The 18240-nt window shown below is 42.1% G+C and overlaps 1 protein-coding gene across 3 annotated transcripts in view; it reads right to left on the bottom strand.

The window, feature by feature from the left end:
• Window positions 1–376: 376 nt before the first annotated feature.
• The window catches only part of AGPAT5 (1-acylglycerol-3-phosphate O-acyltransferase 5), a 62604-nt gene continuing 44740 nt past the window's right edge, over window positions 377–18240 (bottom strand). For 2 of the 3 annotated variants that reach the window (XM_067722000.1, XM_067721998.1), the window contains 3 exons: window positions 11683–11844; window positions 5301–5424; window positions 377–2906 (listed from right to left, as the gene is read on the bottom strand). In XM_067722000.1, the coding sequence (XP_067578101.1) occupies window positions 2681–2906; window positions 5301–5424; window positions 11683–11844 (512 nt within the window). In that variant the 3' untranslated portion in view covers window positions 377–2680. The remainder of the gene's footprint in view (window positions 2907–5300; window positions 5425–11682; window positions 11845–18240) is intronic. The other variant, XM_067722001.1, reaches the window with a different exon arrangement.

Below are 18240 nucleotides of genomic sequence, written 5' to 3'. Positions count from 1 at the left end.
AAAATCACACGGAAATGATACATATGAAAGAAATCACTGGTATGTGTGATGTAAGGATTAGTCAGGTTCACACTGGACTCACCAACCTGGCTAATTTTAGGCATCTGACATGTTTCTGTGAGGTATCCTAATTATCACAGAATTGTTAAGTAATTAATATTTGCCATACATCTTATAAAGTATATGGATGAGTTAACCAAATATACTGCTTCACAATTTTGAAGATTTTAATGTATTAAAAAAACACTTGCCCAATACTTAAGAAAAATTATTATAGTTTTATATATTCAGAACACAAGGCCAGCCATGAAGCCTATTTTATGGAATAAGAGACTGTTGGTGAATTTTTGGGTCACAAAATAGCACAGACATTAGAGACAGTGAAAGATTTTATTTTTTCTTTTACTTTCATCCCAACACACCCTTCTGCGAAAAACATAAAAGCATGCACATTGATTGCATTCTTTTAAAGATAAACCAAGTACCAACTAAGCTGTAAATCAACAGTAGCACAAACAGAAGCTTAAATGATATTACGTGAAAAGATTTACAGGTATACAGGGCTCTTAATTTCATAAAATAATTCAAGTCATATCAATACATGTTAAAAAGAAGCTTCTAATTTTCCAAATATTTTGATACAAAAAAAATTTTAAACAAATATTTTATAGACCTTTTGCGAGAATATAAGGATAGTTACAAGAAACATGCTGTTCAAGTGATCTTATGCAGGTCACCTGGCCTTCTTCAAATCAGTTATAATCAGCATGATTCCAATGGTATTGCTTCTTAAAATTTAAATTGAGAACATATCCATGACATTCAAAGTAAGTTACACAACTTACATTTATTGTGATCTAATTAGAAATAGTTTCTAAGTTTAGGACTGTTAAAAAGAGTATTTAACGAAGACATGGGGTTGATCTAAATTGCACTTTACAGGGTAAGAGAAAATTGCAGTTTGGCATGAGAACAAGTTTTACCTGCACCCCCATTCATAATGAAGCCAACTGTGTCCTGTGGGAATGTGTGTATCAATACATACACACATACTAACGTACACAAACCAATTCACACCACCCAACTCTTCAGAGGGGTTACTTGAAATGGCTTACTCTGGTTCTGGAAAATCAGACCAAATTTCCCTTAATTTGTGTTTCCATTTTGTTTATCATGATTTAAATGGTGATAAAAATCCATTACTCGGAAGCAGAACTGGTATCTTAAATGACCAGCAGGCAATCAAGCTTGAATTGTAACATTAAAAATAGAGCAGATCACACTTTAAAAAAGGTCCTCTTCTAGGGGATTTATCGTTCCATGACTGAAAATAGTGTGATTTGGTTCCTGAAACAAAGCTCTTCTTTTCAGGTGATACAGATGAATTGTGTGGCCCCATTAATACCAATGGGAATGAAACAAATTCACTCCGTCCTGATGGATTAAGCCTGTACTTCACTGGCTTGAGGAAGGTGATTTCTTGACATAAGACGAACGCAAAATGCCTTTGCTGTGGATGGTGGGCTGCTCACGAGAGCTTACAAGGCTCAACTCCGCATCAGGACCAACGCTGGCTGGCGACACAGCGCTTTCCCGTGAGCCCCTGGGCCAGCCCTGAGCAGCACCCCTGCCAGTGATCCAAAGGAAAAGAACACGAATACAGTGGAAACCGACCATGATGACATAAACAAAATGATTTGGGGATTAAACAGTTTGCTAAACCCAAGAGTAACAGGCAAAAGGCACATGCTAATAAACCTAGTCAGGTGTTTGAGAGCTCCCACCATCTCAAATATCTATGGACTCAGGTCCAACAAAGGTTCACACTGATTATTTCGATATAAAAAATAACAGGAAATCTTAAGGTTTTCAAGTACTTATGGCACAAATGTCATGAAGTGCTAGGAGCTTAGCTTAAATCTTCAAAAAGCTGAGCAATTTAAAGTTCTGCTACAATGAATCAGGATCACAATTTTAACTTAAACTTAATTCTCGTATTTTTATACATTATTCTTTCGTATAGAGTACAGGGTGTGCAAATGAAGCTGTTTCAGTAAATACCAGAGATGCTAATCACTTTGCCAACATAAAGTGAACTCGGCTAACAACACAATACAAGTCCTCGCTAACCAGAGCTCCCCTCACCAGCATTCCTCAGCCTCTCCTCGTGTCCTTCTCCATACTTAACTACAATTTCTTTCATCGACTTGGAGAAATTAAACACAAGGCAGAATATTACACAGCTGCAAGACACTAAATATTTCAGTGATAAGAGTTTGGACCAGTCAAGTTGTAAAAAACTGAAGATAACAAATACAGTGACATGTACTGCAAATTAACGTTCATGAATGCAGCTATCGGAATTACAAAACAGTAACAAAATAGATAATCCTAACAGTCTTCTGGAGTTGACATTAGTTCATAGGAAATGCCAACTATAACATAAACTCTGTTTATCTTTTCCCTTTCCAGCAGCTTCTGGACTAAAGTTGTAAAACCATGTATGTTTGCCCAAGACCAACTGCATATCGGCTTTAGTCAGAAATTCTGTTTCATCCAATGTTCAATCAACAAGGCTTTATTTACACTTCTTATTAAATTCAGGAACAATCGGATGTAATGTGCAGCCGCCAGTAATAAACAACGTAGCACATCCCACTGCCTGGAGACAGCTATGCGTTTACGCTTTAATACTAACCCACAAGCAGCCAATTAAGGTTCCATAAATCCACGTTTTTACATATAGTTTCCTTCCAGCCTCGGTCATAAGCATTCCAGCAGTCAAACCACTTAAGATCAAGAATGATGGTAAGGTCTTCTTGAGACTTAGTTTAGAATTAACACTTTCTCCGGGAAATTTGTTTCTTCTTTCTGGATCCAGTGAATCATAGAATTCTATAAGCAATCTATGGCCAGAATGAAAAAAAAGAAGTGTTAACTTTCAGGTTTAGCCATTTCAATATTGTAATTCAACAAATATTTATTGGCTGCCTATTATATGCTGGAGAAGTTATAGGTCCTTATAGGAAACACCCAGAGAGTTGGTTTAATTGGAGTTTCTAGAAACTAAAAATATCTTTAATATGCTCTATGATTAATGTATAGGAATTATATGTAATATGTAAAGACAGATGGTTTCAAGTAACTTTATGGGGATGTTTTTAAACTTTAGATCTTTAAAACTTCACAGGGACCTGACACGCACACGGGCTTTTTCTCTGCCTCCCCCGTCTTTACCCCTCCAGACACTCCTCAGCGCAGCTCCTATTCTACCACAAGTCAGAGAAAAGACCAGCAGCTCTTATAGATGGAGAGTTACCCCCCAGCGCCCCTATTCGCATGGAATTACAACAGCAGGTAAAAGAAGGAAAAGTAGCATAGCTAATGCAGTTTCCTTATTTTAAAAATGTAAAGTTATAATAGCAGAATACACTCAACATAAAAATCTGAAACACAAAGTACAAAAAGGGAAAGTCTTTCTGTTGCCTTTCAACTCACACTCCCTAGAGAAAATCACTGTTTTAAAACGTCCAGACTCATTCTAAATATACATATAAACACCTATAACACAAAATACATAGGATATTAATCATATTGTTCAGGGTTTTTTTTTCTGATAACAGATTTTCATGTCAAAACACATAAATCGTACTTTTAAAATTTCTTCCATATCCAAAGTGGGTAGCGCTGATTAATTGGTTTAACACATTGTCATGCACAATTGAGAGTCAATGAAATACAGAAATTTGTTTATAAACTTCATATAGTTTCATTTTCAACACAGTACATTTTTAATAGCTTTCACTTGTTAAAGTTAATCTAGGAGGGTTAATTAGGAAATATTTTACTGCCATACAACAAGGAGAGGAGAAACAATGGCAGTTTCCTGAGAAGAAGCATTTTAGGAGACTAAAACACAGGTAAAATTTCTGAACATAAACAGAATTTTGGAAGTATTTTTTTCTTGCGGCTGCATTGGGTCTCTGTAGCTGCACGCGGGCTTTCTCTAGTTGCAGCGAGCGGGGGCTACTCTTTGTTGCGATGCATGGGCTTCTCATTGCGGTGGCTTCTCTTGTTGGGGAGCATGGGCTCTAGGTGCGTGGGCTTCAGTAGCTGTGGCTCGTGGGCTCAGTAGTTGTGGCTTGCAGGATCTAGAGCGCAGGCTCAGTAGTTGTGGCGCACGGGCTTAGTTGCTCCGCGGCATGTGGGATCTTCTCAGAACAGGGCTCAAACCCGAGTCCCCTGCATTAGCAGGCGGATTCTTAACCACTGCGCCACCAGGGAAGCCCTGGAAGTATTTTCTAAAGCCTTTAAAAACCATTCTTTTCAATGTGGTCTTAATAAATTTAAATGGTGCATCCTATAACTCACAGAGCCATTTTTTTCAGAAGAGGAAAAAAAGTATAGATGTTTAAAACACATCTTTCAAAAAACAAAAAGGATAAAATTTCCACTGAAAACAAAACGAATAGTAAATAAATAATATATGCTGAAATTTTCATCCACGGAAATTCAATTTCTAAGTATTATGTCTAAACCTAAGAACCCAGTTTTTATCTTCCTGAAAAGAGAAGAAAATTCTAAAATTTCTACCTTTAGAAATCTGTGTAAATCACAGGGAGACTAACAGGCGCACCCTCATCTGACCTCGAGCTCCGCCTTTGCCAGAGGCATCCAGAGGCCCCGCCTGGAACTTAACTCACAGCAACTCTCAGCCAGGGGCCAACACTGCACTAGCTCCCAAGTCATGTTATTGGTGGGAGAAACACAAGGCCAACCCCAGAAACGGTTTAGGCCCCAAAATACTAAAAGCAAAAGGACACTTTTTTCGTGAAAATGTCAACCGCCCCTTCTTCTTCCAACAAATACACTGGAGTCAGTTCCACATACACGTGAGACACCATCCTCCACCCCACAGCCCGATTCTCTACACACCGCTGGCCTGCCGGCCTGCCCTCAGCACACACACACTCCCCTGGACCCGGGAGGGCGGGCCTGGGGCAGCTCAACAGTACAAAGCTTTCTGTGTGTCTCTCTCTTCTTTAAAAAATTTTATATCTTTATACACAAATTACTGAAATGCAGTAAATAACAAAGGACAGCCCCCATAACAAGATCTTTCACAGTGACCTGTAACAGTCAAGTTTAAAACATGGACAGAGGAGGCATGGAATGAGATCTGACTTGAGTTCATAAAAGGCTTTTTTAAGATAATAAAACTGTTTACATTCGTCTCACGCTGTTTACTATAGTGACTGTTGAGCCACTGTTTCTGAAGGGCTAGAACTGTCGTTACTCACTTATCTTTTATTTCAAAACGTTCATGAAGCCATCTTTTCATGTATACTTGTTCTTCTGGGACATCTTTTTTGTCTATACGATCGATGTGAATATGAATTTTTGGACATTCTTTGCAGAGAAATTCTAACAAGAAACAAAAATATTTCATTTTTATTATTTTAGAATTCACAGTTACATAAAACGATAAAAATGAGCTTTAAAAAAGTTTAAAAACAATGAAGACCAGATTTTTTCTTTAGCCAAAAAAAAAAAAAAAGAAGAAGAAAACAAAGATCATAAACTGGTGGTTTTGGGTTTCAAGCTGAAGTAGCAATAACTTCCAAGTCTTCCACAGTTAACTAGGTCACGAGTTAAATCAACCAAATGTGACTTTCCATACAACAACCTTTAGGGTCAGGAGGCTGGCCTCTACTAGAAGCACGGACCCACCCTCCGAAGGGATCCCCAGATGCCAACCACCATCAGACCCACCAATCCCCTTCACGGGGCCACCAGCCTCCAGTCCCAAGCTTAGGGCTTGTCGCGCGTCCCCGCTGCTCCCACTGGGCGGTGAGCCCCACAGGGCAGGGATGGGTGTCGCTGGCAGCACTGGGCGCACAGGGGCATTTAACCCCTCGGTCCTAGTGCTGGGCCGGCCCGGGCCCTGCCTCCACGGCTCCACAGTCCTCCCCGCTCCTCTGTGACCTGCCAGTGGTTTCTACTCACTGGTACTCCTTGCTTTCCTGATCCTTGCTGTATTTTAACGTATTCTACGTGGTTCGGGAACCAAATTTCTTTCCGTGGAATAACTATGAGCCCTTCAATAATTACAGCTCCCAAAACATGCTAATTTGAAAAAAGCAGATGGTCCTTTTTGCAGCCCACATGGCACAAGGGACAAGGTCAGGATTTATTCCAAGATAAGACAGAACTTTGAGTCCGGAAATACCCTTTTCTGCAGGTGGCTTTCTGTGGAGACATGAGCATATTAACATACTTAAATTCCTGGAGAACAAGGAAATATTGCTACGAGATTTAAGAGAAGGCTATGTTCCCTGGGTGGGTACGCAAGTAGGAGGCCGAGCCCTTTTATCTCAAGCCGATATGCGTCCAAAGACGTGTTCTGAGAAGCGGTGACTAGTGTGCTGCAGAGTTTGCGGAAGACTTTAAGCTAACCCTTAAAGAGGGTTCCGCCTCTGGACCACACACACCTCTTTCTGCTAAGTGCTCGCTACAACTGCTCTGAGTAACATGCTGCACTTAGGTCATCAAAAATTCTCATTTTTTCTACACTTTTAGGAATGAATTGGCTTTGATGATAAATGTGCAAAAACACTGCCACAGGGAAGATTTTACTTTTTCAATATTTTTCTCTTAATTTTCCTCAAGTTCCATTTCCCTTTAAATCAAAGACTGGCTTAAGAAGTGCTTTCAGGAGCTGAACTGGGCATGGGCCAAGAGCACAGCCAGTGAGCCAGCGGCCTGGGTTCTGAGCCCTCACCAGCCCTGCGCATACCTGTCAGCCCTGCGCATACCTGTCAGCCTCTCTGTGCCTGTTTCCACGTCCGTACGAGGGAGGTGACAGCAGCAGCCCCTGCCTGAGAGGTTGTCATGAGCTACGCTATTATGAAGGGAAACAAGACGTAGCCGACCACCGAAAGCCACCTCCTCTGATTCCTCTTTGCAACGTGAGGGTGTTGGGAGCACGTGGGACAGGACCCCACACATGCGTGCGCTGCAGGTGACTGACCAGAATCTGTTGGCTGCACGTGACTTCTCACCTCACCTTCCTATTTCTATTTCTGATACATAAAAACACGGATGCCGACACCAACTTTCCTACCTTCACTTAATTACCTACGCCTGCCCCTCAACACTTCTGTTAATTAAGTGGTCATCCAACTGACACTGCGTTTATCCTTGATATTCCAAGTCCCGTGCACAGACGTACAGAGTCCGCAAGGAAACGAAACCGACTGCACTTCCAGCGTCAGGAACGAATGCTTGTGAACTCAAGTGTTTGGGACGTGTCAGCAAGGCCTCTAGTAAGATGCTGGCGTGAGGACAGGGCCCTGAAGTTCGCATGGGTGCTTTTAGGTTTTCCCACCTAAAATGTACACGGTACTGTGGTATTTACACCACGCTTTCGTGCACGTCACTTCATTGGACCTTCGTGCACCTCTCTAGGCAAGGACTGCTGTCTCCCCGTGGGGATGAACAAACCAAGGCCCAGTGTCGTCAGCAGTGGAGACAGGCTGGCCCAGTCCCTGTGGTCAGGCGTCCAGATACAGACCATACAAGCACCAGATCAACTCTCAGCGCACCCAGGAGGTTCTCCCACCAAAGATAAGAAATGAGTAACGAATACTTTCCTCGATAGTCAATAAAGCTTTTGTGTCTATATTAGTAAAAACGCTTTTAGTTGGGGCACATTTCATAGGGCATGAGCAACAATTATCCATAATATTTAGGGAATGTAGGAAAGTACTCAAATTAAGGTGTAATTGTTTTCTAACTACAGCTTTTCCAGCAGGTCCCTAGAGTATATTGATACGCTAGGGCCAAACAGAAAGTCTTCCAAGTATCCACACATGTCACAAGGTCTAGTCTCTCAGAGACCGAGTGCTCTGTGCCTGGGGAACCTAGCGAGAAAGGCAGAGCACAGACAGCGGGGCCCAGGATGTGTGCGGGCTGAGCTGTGCGCCTCTGCACGCCGGGCCCGCAGGTGGTGCCCATACTGCTTACCGTCTGCCTTACAACCTGCCCCCTTCCCTCTGAAAACAAAAACAAAAAACCAATGTGACCTAAATCCAACAAAAACTGGATAGATACATTGTTGTATATTCACACCAATGAACACTACGTAGCCTTATACAAAAATTACATAAGTGTATATACTGACATGTAAAGATGTTCATGACACACTATTAAGGGGGAAAAAAGCAGGATATGAAGATATATATACATATATAAAATCTCATTTAAAAAAATACATAAAGGCACATCACGCCAACATACAGACATTACAGAAAAGAAGACTTCGAGGGAAACATCTGAACTGTTGTCTGGGGCTGCATCTGGACAGGTGAGTTTGTAGAGTTTTTTCCCTTCTTTCCCTCTGAATATGTTTTCTTTTCGTATAAGAAAATATTAAGACAAAAAAGTTACCTAGAACCATATAAAACGCTTAAACAGAATATCAATTGTTGCCCTTTAGCTCACAATTTCTTCTGGTACACCACCCATTTTAAAAACAGGATTTATAAATCAATTACAATCAAACTGCCCTGTCTCACCTCTGCCCAATGGACGCTGTCCATGAAAGCGTTCAGACTTTGCTGAAAAGACCAGATGAACCACAAGAGGACGCCCAGATGGCTCTGAGCCATACCCACATTCTAATGAAACAGACCACGAAACGGGAAGGACACGGTTCACTACCTGCAGTCGCCCTCTCTGACACGAGGCCTCCTGAGACCCACGCTACTAGACGCTGGCCACCGCAAGGACCCCTGCAGGGCCACCAGCACGCAGCTTCAGCCCCACTGCAGCGAGCCCGTCAGCAGTCTGCAGTGCAGCTGAGGCCACCCAGGTAACTCTGATGGAACCTCGATCCTCCTACAGGGCTTTGAGAAACACCAGTCTACGGCATATCTATGAACAATCTAGCAACTTTATGGAAAAAAATTTTTAATTGGGCTATCAAATATGAATATTAAATAACAGCCCACTGTGTATGGAGATAACATTTAATACTTATTCAACTCAGCCACAAGGTACCTACAATATTCCAAGTTATGGAATTTTATACTTAACCCTACTTACATCTAAATTTAAAGTGAATCTTAATTTATACTAGACTAAGTAGAGCAGCGTATCAATCAGTTTATGTAATAATGAGAGTTTTTCAAGCTACAGGTCTCAACTCACAATCAAAATCAACACACAACAGATGTCATCTCTTACGTGCACAGGTATATCTGTAGAATAATGTCTCAGCAGTGGGAATGTAAATGCTTTTGTAACTTTGATAGACATTGTCTGGCCAACTTCTACAGAGGTTGTACTGTATTGCACTCCTATCAGCAAAGTATGAAAGTCTCTGACATACTTTAATCTCACCCACAGGGCCTGTTATCTAACCTGTTAATGGGGATTTTTGCCAGTCTGATAGTAAAAAAATGGTATCTCATTATACGTTTTAATTTGAATTTTTCTTATTATGAATGAGGTTGAACAATTTTTTTCTGTGAACTGTCTGTTCTTGCCCTTTACCCATTTTTCTACTGAGTTACTACTGATCATATCAATTTATAGGAACACTTTGTACATTAAGGAAATCAGCCTTTTTCTCTGCAACCCTCCGTTTGTCTTTTGCTTTTACTCTGCTGTAGTCTTCCTTGCGGAAATATTTACTCTTAATTGACGAAATGACACATTTTGTTTTCCACATGGCTTCTGAGTGTGACAGCTAGGAAAGCCAGCCTTTTCAAAAACAGAGACCCTCCGTCATGAATACACAAAGCCCCGTCGGCTACGGTGCAGAGCAAGTGGAGCAACGAGATGGGGCGCTGGGTCTGGAGCCCGGGAGACACAGCTGAAAACGGTTTGCCTCCAAAGGCACTTCTGATCTACCTGGGCGGGGGCAGATTAGTCACATGCCAAGTGCTAACCTTACGTGCACTTTGTGCCACGGGAGTGGAGAGCAAGAGGAAGCTTCGTGAGCTAGCAAGCAGAGGAGCGAGGGAAGCCTTCATGGGGACAAGGTTGCAGACTTGGATGAGAGCAACAGAGGGGAAGGTGGCCTGGCCTACACACGGCCCTTGGTCAGAGCCCGCATGGAGGTGCATGAGGGTTTCAGTGACAGCGAGGAAAGCGGTCCCACCCAGCGAGCAGCACAGAGTAGGAGGAAACGATGTGAAGGAGGGGCTTAGGGACCAGGATGCTGAGTCCCGGGACGCCAGCGCTGATCCCGTGGGCGCGGCCCAGCCCACGAGTTCCTAGGACTGGATGGTGACATGATAAAGCAGCATTTTTAAAAGGTTATTATGGGAATTAGATCTGGTCTTCATAAACAATAAAAATGTGTTTAATCTTACTTTTTGAACAACGTTTGATAAACGGGTGGCAATACTGCTGAATAACTAAATGCACTGTCCTCAAATGGAGAACTGGGTGAATGACTCCTTCCACGGTTAAAAAAGAAAAAAAAGTATTATACGTTGCCTTTTCTGTAAGAGGGATGGACAGTAAATTTGTACACACGATACACAAGAAAGGAAGAAAAGTGGTTACCACTGCGGAGGGGAAGGGGGAGACCAGGTGGATGGGGACAGGGTGGAAACAGGCCGTTTCACTGTACACTTTATATACTTTTGATTTTTAAACTGTATGATGTATAATATATGCCAAAGAATTACACTTAAAATAAAATTTAAAAAGCGTGAGCTTCCGGCTTTCCTCGGAGTTGAAGGCGGTCACGAGAGTGATCGGTCGGTCTTGCTTTAGGTGCAGCCGCCCCAGGTCTGACCTCCTCCCGCCACTATCAAATTTGCCACCTTTTAGTCCCTTCCTGCCTCAGCCGTCTGTCCTCTCTCCCAACGTCCGGGAGCTACCCTCTGTGCCCCTGAACACTTTCTGAACAGCCGCCTTCAAGAGCTGCTACGGAGAGAAGCACCTGACAAGCAAGCTAGTCGCACGGCCGCCAGCTGCCAAGGCGAAGCGTGAGGCCCCAGCCTGACACCCCGAGGAGGGGACGGCGGCTCCACACGCGTCCTGTGCCCACCCCACGTCCCAACGGCGACAGCAATCACGAGTGCCTGTGGGTATGTCTAACTAAAACATTCTGCTTGCTTACAATTCTAGTTTTTTTCTGGTTATTCTGACATAAACAGTAGCTCAAAGGTCCCCAATACCTAGCACATGGCTGAAAAAAAGAAAAAGTCACATAACTGTCAGTGACACTAGATGTCACCGATGTCATATGAAAAACACATACAAAGATAGACACTGAGCATCAGTGCACACCTCAGCGCTGCTAGGTTGCACTCTCCTGCCTCACTCCTTCCTTAGATTCACCTCGGCGCCGCTAGGTTCCACTCTCCTGCCTCACTCCTTCCTTAGATTTATGTAACTTTTCCATTTCTTGGTGTAAACCTTGGGAGGAAAGAGGCTGAGTTAATGATATTGGGCAAGTTCAAGGACTAACAGGACAGCCAAGAAGTACCAAACTTAGCAGGACTAATGAAATTTCAACTGTTACAGATTAATAAAAAATACGTGAGAAATACAAGTGTATATACTTGGAAACCATATCAATGTAACGTAGTAGAACACACCTACCTTTTTACAAGATAAACTCTACCTGGGTGAACATACACGACTCGCTCGAAACCAACTTACCAGCCATGGACGGCGCTTCTTTCCGCTGCCCTTTATCATCCACAGTCCCCTCAAAAGCCACTGTAACATCATAAATTGCATCTAAGTAATTCTTCATAGAATCAAAAGCAACATGAGTTGCCTTTATTCTTGGTGTCAGCACATGTTTTAATACTGGAAGGCCTAGAAAAGAAGTTGATTCAGTGTGGCCATACATTAGTCACAGAACACCCTCGAAATAGAACATAACATCTACACTGGTTTTAAGTTTCCACGAATAGACCAGTATACACTTTCGGTTAAACCGCATACCTACAGGGCGCTGGAAGTTTAGACAGCTCTCCCATGACCTCCTCAATTTAAATCAACAGTCATTTAATACACATTTATTAAATATCTACATGTATAAGACCCGGTGGGAAGCTGTTGGAAACCTGCCCTCAAGAAGCTTATGGCCTCTCAGAAACCCTTTGATTTGGAAAACTCTGACAAGAGTAAACATATGATCCTCATTTCTGGCAACAGAATAAAGGTGGTAGCACCTTGCCCATGGTCACTCAAGACTCAGGAACAATTCCCTAATTTCTGACTCCAAGTCCCTGATGCTTTCAGTTCTATTTCTACTCAAATAGAGATGCGGTGGGAACCTAAATGACCCCCACTGTGTACAATATTTGAACTAAGAGCTGATGTGGTCTATATAACATGAAATACTGGCCTGACTTTTAGGGTAACCAAAGAATCTAATTCCTCGGTAAACTTTTTAAAAAATCTGAACTCTAATTCACATACCATAAAATTCACCATTGTAAAGCATACAATTCAATGGTTTTAGTTTATTCAAAGAGCTTTACAACCCTCACCACTAACAAATCCCAGACCATTTTCACCACTCCAAAGACACCTTTCAGCCACGGCAGACACTGCACACTATCCTCCCGGCACACACTCACCCCACTACCACAAATCTACTCTCAGTCTCTATGGATTTCCCGATTATGAACATTTCACGTAAATGAAATCACAGCATGTGGACGTTTGTGTCCGGCACATACATCAGTACTTCATTACTTTTTCTGGCTGAATAATGTTCCATCGTATGGATATGCCACATTTTGTAAATCCACTGACCAGCTGACAGACATGTGGGTTGTTTTCACCCTCTGGCTATTGTGAGCAACGCAGCTATGAACATTCATATAAAATGCATATGAATGCTGCACGTGGACAAGTCTTGGTATGAACATACGATTTCAATTCTCTTGAGTATATTATTTATATATATACACACACATATACTTTTATTTTTTTAAATTTTTATTGGACTATAGTTGATTCACAATGTTGTGTTAGTTTCAGGGGTACAGCAAACTGAATCAGTTATATACCACACCTATACTTTCAAAAGCTTCTTTAAGTGAGACAATATTGCAATTTATATAGAATAATTCATGACACATTCATTAGTGTGCCTGCTAATGCTAAGAATTTGTTCCTTTCCCCGTCCTATTTCCTACTGTCCCCCTTTTCCTGGATTAGAATATTTATTGACAATTTAACAGAAAAGTGTAGCTCTCCGAAGAAGTGACATGAAAATAGACTAGAAAAAAACTTGATTTGGATTTTCTATGGCTTCTCTCCAGGGAAAATTAGCTGCATAAGAAAGAACAGCTATAGTATGTTGGGATCTTCCCGCAGAAGAATTTTTAAAATGCAGAGTGGTGTGGGAAAGACAAAGATTCCCACAACCACATGTCTGACTTGAGTCCCTAGGGCAGAAACAGTTTAATTTATTCACAAACTTATAACAAAAATCTGAATAGTATACCAGGCTGGGAAACACTGGTTTGTCAATTAAATTAGTTAATACTTCCTTCTTTGCTATTGGAACTCACCCAGTTTTATTACGTCCATAGTTCTACAGAATCACACTGTGGTATGCAGTAAGAACAATTATTAGAATCTAAGTTAAATCAGTAAGAAGATAAGAAGACAGAAAAGTAATACTTCCCTAAAAATGAGTTATAGTGAAGGTTTGGAAAAATCAACTTTGTGGCAGATGAATAAGAAATACCTATCACTAGTATGTAGACAAAGTGAAGGCAAGGCCTTCTCACTGAGGAATGTACTAGGGGCTGCTCCAAACCTTGGCTCATTATCATAAAAGCAATTTCATAGGGGCTTCCCTGGGGCGCAGTGGTTAAGAATCCGCCTGCCAATGCAGGGGACACGGGTTCCAGCCCTGGTCTGGGAAGATCCCACATGCCAAGGAGCAACTAAGCCCGTGCGCCACAACTACTGAGCCTGCGCTCTAGAGCATGTGAGCCACAACTACTAAGCCCGCATGCCACAACTACTGAAGCCCACGTGCCTAGAGCCTGTGCTCCGCAGCAAGAGAAGCCACCGCAGTGAGAAGCCCGCACACCGCAACGAAGGGTAGCCCCCGCTCACCACAGCTAGAGAAAATCCGCGCATAGCAATGAAGACCCAACGCGACCAAAAATAAATAAATATAAAATAAAAAATAAAACCAATTTCATAATAACACTATAGAGACCAATCAGAGTCTCAGTACAGAGAGAGCCAGATAACAGGCATTTATAATTAACTGCTTGAGCTCGAGCTCACCATACTGAGGACTGCCTCTGCCTCTACGGAAGAGAAAACCCCTGAGCCCTAAATAGGAAAATGGTAGCTAATTAAATTGCTTCTGGTCAATATCTAGCCTGTTCTAGTATCTGCTGTGCCTTGTTTCCATCTCTAGATCTCCTGAACTTCTAGTTGGTACTAACGATACTCTACCTTACCTTTTGACCAAGCTTCTCCCCGAGGGCCATTATAGTGATGCTTGGTATAACTGAAATTGTGTTGTTAGTATTATATATTGCAAACATAAATGAATGATACTCATTGGACAGAAAATCTTTATTGATCCATGCAGGGGATTCTACATTTTACATATATATATCTATATCTATATAATATGTATGTACATGCACACACACATACGTATTATCATCTCACTTTACTGCCACAAATTAAGTAACCAAGGTTCAGAGGGATAAAATCATTTGCTCAAAGTCACACAGCTCACAAGACTTTATAATGTCTTGTTCAGTACTTTCTAATTCAGTAATTATTAACAAGATACTACTCTAAAATTATAAACATGTAGGTTAGAGGTTAATGAGACAATAAAATAAATAGCTATAGTACACGGTAGAATGTCTTAAGAGATTAAAAATATCCTCAGAATATAAAAATATTATTCACACTTAAAGATACTGTCACTCACTCATAACTTACTGGTAAAGGCTTCAGGAAAAACAGCACGTTGGAGTGAGGCCAGGATGGAGGCTAGTAGGGTAGAAAGTGGGGGAAAGCCTAGCGGATGAATGAAGGAAGAGAGGCAGGATGTGGAAGGTCTGTGGAGCACATGTCCAGAGCCAGTAAGGAGTTAAGACTGCTAAGTGCACCGGGCGACACCGCTGAAGGCTTTAGAACGATGGGCGGATGTACTTATGTTGGTCTGTGGGACTCCATGGATTTTAGGCCAAAGGAGAAATAATATCTAGGTGCTAAGAAGCACGGTTTAGGTTTCAGAAATAGTTTAGGACATCAGGTCATAGGCAATGAGGTCCTGAATTAGGACTGAAGTAGTGCAACTGGAAAGAGAAAATGTAGTCAAGTGATGTTCAAAAAACCAAATATACATCGATTCAGCAAAAATTAAATGTGGCAGTTAAAAAAAAAAACCGAGTAAAAAGTAACGAGGCTTCTGCCCTAGCAGACATGGACGAGGCTGGGCCATCAATAGGAAGAGATGGGCATGAGGAAGCGCGGCGGAGGGTGTGTGCGTGTCAGCGTGTGTGCGGATACCCATCGTGCAGAAAGAGCACAAGTGGCAGAACACGAGGCAGCTAACAAGGAAAAGGTGAGTCCAGTTGGGGCGCTGAAGCTGAAGTTGGAGAGAACCCTCTACAAGTAGTTGAAAATATGGTCTATAAAATGGCAGAAGTAAACATTTGGGAATCATCTGACTAGACATGACAACTGAAGTAACGGCAGCGACTGAGAATACTAAAGGGAGAGATGACAAGGCGAGCATAAGTAATGACTTTGTATGTTACGTGCACATTAACAAATACGACAAGTGACCAAAGTGACGTGACACTCCGTTGAGTCAGAGCTCACTGGGATTAGCTCCTGGAGGCTGGGTGGAGTAAATGTGAGCATGCACGGGGCCCACACTTCTCTAGCGCCAAAGAAAAGGACAGAGACAACAGCAAAGCCTTAGGTGGGGTATACGTGCACACTCTCACACACACACACGATCCATCCATGTGAGAAACAGGCTGTGCTTGTGAACCGGGGGAACAGTGTGGAGGTAATGCGAGCAAAAGGCAACTGCTGAAGCAGCAACATTAAGATTTTGAAACAGAGATAAATATGATTGTATGATACAATCTTGTCAGAGAAACATAACTTCTTCAAGGCAGAGAAACCTTGAGATGTGAGGGGGGAAATCTGAAAAACAGAACAGATAGTCAAAAAGCGAAAAATAAAGAATCGCTAAACACAGCGTAATTGGCTCAGCTGAGATTTGATGGTGTGGATTGGTTGCAGACGGCAATCAGCATGGATTTTTATCACGTTCCCAGTTGCTGAGAAGGTAGAAAAAGCCGGGTTACTGACAGCTAAGGACTGTCAAAAGGCCAGGGGACGGGAAGTACAAGGTGGGGGGAGCAGAGTGCAGGGCCAGGAGACACAGGAGAGCTCCCGAAGGCCTTCAGAGTTACAGCAGGGCCAAGGAAAGACAGGTCAGAATTAAGCCAAAAAAGAAAAAGCTTCAGAGGAAGGAACAGCAAGGAAGAGGTAGAGGCAGAACCAGCTACATAATCTGCAGGACCCAGTGCAATTTCAAGACTATAAACGCAGAGCATTAAACCATCACTGGATCCTGTGCAAGAAAACGGACTTTCACTGAGAGCCTACGAACAGAACTAGTTATGCCCACACTGATTTCAGCCCATGAGACCATTTCACACTCCCGGCTGCCGGCACTGTAAGAGGACACATCTGTGGCAATCTGTCACAGCACCACGGGAAACAAGTATGTCGTCTTAGCGCCCAGCAGAAAGAGAAGTGTGTCTTTTCCACCAAACCTGGGCCAATACTGGGCAGTAACTTTCTTTTTTAATGTTTGCCAGGTTGGCCTTCAAAAGCTGGTCTCACAATGCGCATTTAATTTGTATTACCTTGATTATTAGGGAGGAAGGACATTTGTTCACTGGTGTGGATCATTCATATCTCTTAAATTTCCTATTCATGTCCTTTTCCCCATTATTTCATTTGTCTTTTTCTTACTAATTAGCAAGATCTCTTTCTATACTAAGTTTATTAATATGCCTTATATTACAAATATTAGCTTGCCATTTGCCACTTAAATTTGTTTATATGATGTTCCAGACATACTAATAACTTCTACTGAGTGAAGTCTACCAAAAAAAATCCTTTTGCTTTTATGTTTTGAAAGGACCCTTAAACCTATACAATAGGCAGTGTTATTCAAAGGATGAAAGCTGAATTCCACAAATCCTAAAGAGTTTTAAAACTACAAAGATCTTGATCAATAATATAACTTGCTCAATAACATGAAAATTCTAGGTATCCGTTTTGCCATTATAGGTGTGTCACTAAAATTTCTGTCTTCTACTACTAGAGTTCTAAAAGTTTATGTCTATCATCCTGCTGGCTGCTGTGGTAAAAACCACTTCTGAGCTCACTTTAATAGCTGCAGGGGGAAGATTAAGATACATAAGATGCCAATTTTCCTAGCCAAATATCTAAAACGCTTCTAAGGAAAATGAGTTCAAATGAAACACCTCACATAACTGAGAAAGATTTAAATTAGGAAAGCAGTACCTGAAGTTTACAGGACCCAGATGGAAAGCCCCTTCCCTATTCCCCATGTCTGTTCCCTACAATGGGTAAGTAACTGCTATTATTTTTTTTCTTTTTCTTAATGAAACAAGAATAAAATGAAAGTTTACCAATAAATAATAGATCCACATGTTCTAGTTAAAACACCAGAATCTGACCCAACTAGCCTGTTGAGCACACAACTAATCTCGCTTGGACCAGTGGTTCTAAAACTTTGGGATGCCTCAGGGTCATCTGCAAGGCTGAGCCTCAGCCCCAGAGCTTCTGAGGCAGTGGGTCTGGGGTGGATCCTGAGAATCTGGATTTCATGGCAGTTTCTGGACAATGCTGATGTTGCTGGTTCCGGCACCAATCTGGGAACTGCTGACTGAGAGTTCAGACCAGGCTTGAGTGGATCAAGAATTCGCAAAAGGGCAGCTGAAAGGACTGTGAAAAGGCAGGAGGAGTAAACAGCAGTATTTATTCTGGTAAAATTTTTAAGTAGGGCTTCCCTGGTGGCGCAGTGGTTGAGAGTCCGCCTGCCGATGCAGGGGACACAGGTTCGTGCCCCAGTCCAGGAAGATCCCACGTGCCATGGAGCAGCTGGGCCCATGAGCCATGGCCGCTGAGCCTGCGTGTCCGGAGCCTGTGCTCCGC

The sequence above is a fragment of the Pseudorca crassidens genome, chromosome 21 (assembly GCF_039906515.1).
Source record: "Pseudorca crassidens isolate mPseCra1 chromosome 21, mPseCra1.hap1, whole genome shotgun sequence".
Taxonomy (NCBI): domain Eukaryota; kingdom Metazoa; phylum Chordata; class Mammalia; order Artiodactyla; family Delphinidae; genus Pseudorca; species Pseudorca crassidens.
This window is presented reverse-complemented; position numbering and strand designations above follow the sequence as displayed.